The following is a 6,000-nucleotide window of genomic DNA, read 5'->3' as shown; positions in this document are numbered from 1 at the left end:
GAAATTTAAAAAATGCCTAAAATGGTAAATTTTATCACAATAATAAAAAAAGAAATTGCATCTATAAAACTTCAGTATACCAAACCTTTCCATGTGTCTATGATTTGTGAATAAGACTAGGCTTTGGAATAAAAGGGCAACCATCTTGTCTGCAGTTAATGGCTTCTGTAGGTCCACAATATATATATAATCTGGAGGTGGCAGTGGGGGTCCAGGGCTTATGTATAAATATTTCAGAGATTCCTGTTTCTTCTACAGCTCCCTGGGGAGCTATAGACAAGATCCAGTCTTCTTGTTTAAGGCTGAAAATCCACTGGATGAAGGTCTTAGGCTTTGGTTTTGTTTGTTTGTTGTGGTTTTTTTTTTTTTTTTTTTTTACCATTACCTTTACCAGCTCTCACTGGAGAGCTGTGTCTATATGTAGACAAATTACTAGATTGATTAAAAATGGAAACGTTTAGATCAAGCCTTCATTTATCTGGACTGTAAGTAATAATGTAGACAGGATAAGAGGAACATTCTCAACAGTCCTGCTGTGTTGTGGCTGGTTTACTCTGCTTCCTTACCTGTCCCTCAGTCAGACCTGTTGTCTCTCCACTGTTTCTGTGCCCCTTTAACTTTTAAAAGCCCATATCCCACTCTCCCCCAAGAGTTAGTGTTTTGTTCCTTGGTTTCTTGGTGAATTTTCTTTTTGACAGTTCTTGCACATTTAGTCAACTCTTTCAGAGACATTTGCTTAGCAGCCAGGTTACCCAGTGACAGAGGTCGTTCATATGTGCTTTGAAACTGGATGTAAGAAAAAGTTGGCTGTAGACCTTTCTTATGGCATGATTGTAAATGTCTTTCTGTTTCTTCCTCTTCTAGTTTATTTATATTAAAAAAATCTAATAGTCATTCTTGTTCTGGCAGCTATCACTGATTTTTTCCCAGATATAAAAATTATATTGGCTGTCATTGACTACATTAAAAAAACCTCCAAAGATTGGGTGATCATCTAAAAGAATATTTATTTTTATTCAAAAATATGATACATCACAGTGAAGCAGTTACATTCTAAACAAATAAGAAGACATAAAACCATGAAACCTTTTAGTAGAATTGGGAGAGAGAGTAGTTTGCTTTAGTTCACTGTCACTCTGGATGCCAAGAATAAGAACCATCATCATCTTCTGGGAGCATCGAGTACAAAGATGAGAAATTTTAGTTGTAGTGCTAGGATTTAAATTTAATTTAGAAATTAAAAGTGCCCTGGTAAAATACCTTTTCTTCATTTTGTTCTGCATCTTGTGGAAGTCTTGAATTCAGAGATGTCATTACATTTACCGAGTTTGCTTCCTCAGGTCAATTCCAATGTGGTTTTGAAATAATTTGTTTTCTCATCTCCTCCCCATAGATTCCTCAAAAGAATAATTTCCTAAGGATACCTGACTCATTTTGGAAATTTTGCTTACTGTTTTTTTACATTATATTTTTTACATTCGTAACCTAAAATTTCTGATGGAATTTAAAATGCCCTATAGAAATCAGCATATTGTACAATGATTTATTGCTATGTGATAAACAACTACCTGTAGACTGATCATAGAAATAAAAACCAACACAAATATGGTAGATCCTCATTTTCTAAAGAAATATATCTTTATTGACTTTTTCCATTTTCTTACAAAGCAGTTAAAAAACTCATTCTTGCCCTTGCATGCTATTCAATGTTATGATGGCTACCTCCCTATAAGATTGTCAGTGGAGCTGTGATAAGTTTCCTCAAGCACCACAGAAGATCATCATTGCTTGGTCCCACTTTTATAGGAAAGAATCCAAGTTTCACCAGATAGTGTATGCTTAGCTCTCTTGAAGAAGACCAGTTTAGTGGATTAATGTCTAATTTACACACAGTAATAAAGACAAACTTTGAATCTTTACAGATTAAATGCCCACTTTATACCATGGTGTAATTGTTTGAATTATGGGTGAGTGTACAGTATAGAGATGTAGATGTACTAGATATATCTATAAATAAAATAGTGCTTTAAGGTAACAATATTCTTTGGCTGACTTAAATGCCTGTGGTAGACTCTTATAAAAGACTAAAATGAAAATGGCCCCACTATTATTGTTAATCTCAACACGGAGCTTGTGCGGAAGGTCCCTATACTGTTGACTGTCAGCATCTCCAGGTCCACGATATATTCTCTCGGTCCTGACAGTGACTTCACAAGCACAAGCATTGCACTTACAGGACTTGTTTGCTAAAAGGAAAAAGAGGAAAGGAAAGAATAATTTTTCTGGGATTAGAGTTTCTATTATTTGTTAGTATATCTCCTACAGGAACTAGGGGGAGAATTTTGAGGGTGGAATAAAAGAGCCACTACTTAGTCCCTGCTTGGTTTCAACTCTGCTTGGTTCTTATCTCTTCTCTACCATAGTCATTAGCTACAAAGTTACAGGGACCTGCTTTTTTGATAGTTCTTTGTTTTCTGTTCCTCCCTCTTTTTAACATTTCTCTTCACTTGTATTGGGTAGTTCGAACCCTTGTAGAGACTAGGGCTCAGGTGAGAATCTGATAATTTTTGAATTTGTAAACAAAGTTGTCATTTTCCATTTTCTCAACATTGCGCATCTATTTGTATTCTAGTATGGGAAAAGATATGTTAAGTAGTTAATTTCAGTGGATTGTGGTAAATGTTAAGATACATGGGGTTATGTAGGGTACGTATGAAGATACATTAAAGGTGCATATACACAGGGAAGCAGAGGAGGGACCCTGAAGTACTGAGGGAAAGCTTTTGGATGCCTGAGAAGAGTCACCAGGGATAACTGAAGGTTTTGTAAAGTGTTATGTTCAGGAGAACTGGATGCAGTATCATTTTGATGAAGAATATGATGGGTCCTGCCGAGTGGAGGGAGATGAGGCTGGAGGGCAGGTAATCAGATGTGTGAGTCTGAATGCCAAGGGAGAGAGACACAGCTTAGCATTTAGCGATCATCTCAATGGGTGGACATTAAACCAGAGGAGAGAAGGTTTATGAAATGAGGCTGGAGTTCTAGGGGAGGATAACATTTAAGAAACAGGCAGAGGAGAAACCATTGAAGGACGTAAGAAGAAATAGTTGATTAAGTGGAAGATAGATGAGTCGCCATCAGTATCCAATAGAGCATAAGAGGACAGGATGACTGGAATTAAAAAAGCATCCTTTGGCTTTAGCAGTATGAATATCATTGATGGCTTTTTCCATAGCAATGTCAATAGGGCAGCGGGAACATAAGACAGAGAAGTGACTAGCAAGTGAGAGAATACAGACTGTGATTATAGACTGAGTTTGAAGGACTTGTCTGGGAAGGGAGAGGAGAGACAGGGCAAAATCTAGAGGGAGAAACAAGTTGCATTTTTAGGAAGTAGGAGAGTAGGATGGAACAAGGCTGCAGAGAAGGAATGAAGAATACAAGTGGTGGGTTGGCCTTGACGAGGGGGAGGAGGTAGGAAGAGGGGAACACACGGGCTTAAGTCTGTAGTGGGCTGGGACAGGAAGTTCACAGAACTCATGCCTGTAGGGCTCAGTGGTTTCAGAGGAGTAGCACGTGAGGTAACTTACTGAAAATGAAAGATATAAAGACTTAAGCACTAGGGGATTTGAAATCAGGGGTTGAATAAAAGAAATAGGAACAAATAATAGGATTATTGAGCATATGAGGACCTATCTGAGATTTTATGGTGTTACGAATCTGCACTGACAAGCTGGCTATGGACATAGATATGGATTATAGGATTGACTCACGGTTGCTGGACAGGCGGTTGAGGTGTTAGTGACAGAGTAGTGTCCACCAAGCAGCTGATAGACTGGGAGAAAACAAAGGGTGGGAGGTCAGGGGACAAGCGTCACTTTGAGAGTGAAGAGCAGACAGAGTGGGAGTGAGGGTGTGAGAGAGAGGACAGAGAGTCAGTTATTGAGTGGGTCACTGGAGACAAAGATTCTCTGGCAGAACTGTCATGGATGACAACAATGTCTGGGATGTGGCCAGGGGGGTTGGTGGTTGAATGGCTGAAGCTGAAGGTCATGGGGAAGAACCGCCAGGGAACTGTAGGTTAAAGTGCTGGATGATTCTGACTGTGCCCAGATCAGGTTATAGGAAGGAAAACTCTTCACAGTTTAGCCCCTCCAGGCCCTCTTCTATTCTGAGTAATCTCACCCACTCCCTACACACTCTCCCTGAGGGATTTCATTGATCACCATGCCTACAATTATCACCCATTTGCCAGTGACTTGAGAGTCTGCATTTTGATTTCCAAACACACATAACCAGCTCTCTACTCATCTCTACTTGGATGTCTCAAGGGAACCAGGACTTCATATATCCAACTGAACTCCTCACCCACCCCTTCTCATAGCTCCTTTCCCTCATCTCAGTAAATGGCACCACTATTTGCAGTTGTTCAAGAAAGAAAAAAAGAAGGGAGTTACCTTCTTGATGCTTCCTTCTCCTCTAACCTCCCCATAGCAAAGGGGTTACTAAGTCATGTAGTTCTTCCTATATGTTCACAAATATGTCCCTTTTTTTTTGGACTCACTGCCACCACCCTAGTACCCTATCTCTTGAATTACTAACAGTTCTCTCCATTTCCTCTCTTGTTCCACTCCAGTCCAGGCTCTACAGGACAGCCAGGCACTGCTGTCTTGGTTAGGTCTACTTGTTCTACATTCATGAGCAACTCGTAATTCTCTGTTTCTGTGCTCAGCATCCTTCAGTGTCTTGACTATAAACCATACTGGGGCAGGAATTGGCTTGATTTTATTCACTGTTGTGTCTCTAGGATCTTCCATGGTGCTTACTTCTTATAAGTAATAGTTGTAAGTAATAATAACAGTACATTGAAAGTGTTGTTTGAATGAATTCATTCATTTAAAAATATTTTTCTGGGTACCTGCTATGTGCCAGGCACCATTCTATGTGCTGAGGATAGAAGAGTGAACAGATAGGCAAAGTCTCTGCTCTCATTACACTCACATTCTAGTGATGACACAAGTGAATACTATGTCAGGTGGTGAAAGGGCTATAAATAATAATAAGGCTCAGTAAGGAAGCACAGACATTGTAGGGAGAGGGTTGTTGGGATATTTGCCCATCGATTTCATATACTACTTCTTTGTAATGTATCACCTTTCCTAGAAAAGGTTTCTTTAGTATTCTCCCAAAAGGAATATAAATAAATAAAATTCTGTCCCTTCAAGGTTTGGGCCAACTTTCATGACTCAAGAAACCTTCTTTGACAGCCCACATTAATTTTTTGATGTCTTTTGGGCCATAGAATTAAGCACAAAGTTGCCTCCTCCTTTTTTCATAGATGTTAACTTTTGTTATAATTATATTTAAAACTCTTTGAAATAAGAAACTGTGTAATACATGTCATTTTAATTCCTCACAGCAGCTAGCATGGAGCTGAGCACACAGTAGGTGCTTAATTAAGGCCTGCTGGTTGATTCCTATGCATCTATATGCCTTCTGCACAAGAGAATTTCAGTGGAGAAACTTTGTAGGATTTGCTTCAAGTACTTTTTGAACTATGTGATAAGAAATAGTCTTCAAAAGTCTATTTTTATTATTTTAAGTAGTTTTATGTTTCAAATAATTTAACATTATTTAACTCTGGAATTATCAAAATTGGCAATGCTTATATCATTCATGAGAACAAGGATTTTACGTGAGGAAAACACTATATTTATAATTGAAAATATCAAGTCAATAAATGCACTGATATGAAAGACTACACAGAGTGGTACATGGACATTGGAGACTCAGAATGGGGGAGGATAAAAGAAAGGGGAGTGAAGAAAAACTACACATGTATACTATTTGGGTGATAGGTACATTAAAAATCCAGATATCACCTCTATACAATTGATTCATGTAGCCAAAAACCACTGATACCCCTAAATCTATTGAAATAAAAAAAAATCTGGCTAAACTGAAAAAATGCACTGATATGAATCACAAATACTTTTCAAA

General features: G+C 38.3%; 1 protein-coding gene across 2 annotated transcripts in view; it reads right to left on the bottom strand.

The window, feature by feature from the left end:
• Positions 1-987: 987 nt before the first annotated feature.
• EFEMP1 (EGF containing fibulin extracellular matrix protein 1) overlaps positions 988-6,000 on the bottom strand; it is a 58,707-nt gene continuing 53,694 nt past the window's right edge. The window contains exon 12 of one of the 2 annotated variants that reach the window (XM_069494335.1): positions 988-2,246. In XM_069494335.1, the coding sequence (XP_069350436.1) occupies positions 2,085-2,246 (162 nt within the window). In that variant the 3' untranslated portion in view covers positions 988-2,084. The remainder of the gene's footprint in view (positions 2,247-6,000) is intronic. The other variant, XM_069494336.1, reaches the window with a different exon arrangement.

The sequence above is a fragment of the Eulemur rufifrons genome, chromosome 19 (assembly GCF_041146395.1).
Source record: "Eulemur rufifrons isolate Redbay chromosome 19, OSU_ERuf_1, whole genome shotgun sequence".
Taxonomy (NCBI): Eukaryota; Metazoa; Chordata; class Mammalia; order Primates; family Lemuridae; genus Eulemur; species Eulemur rufifrons.
Note: the sequence above shows the minus strand (reverse complement) of the source record. Positions and strands in the feature narration are given on the sequence as shown.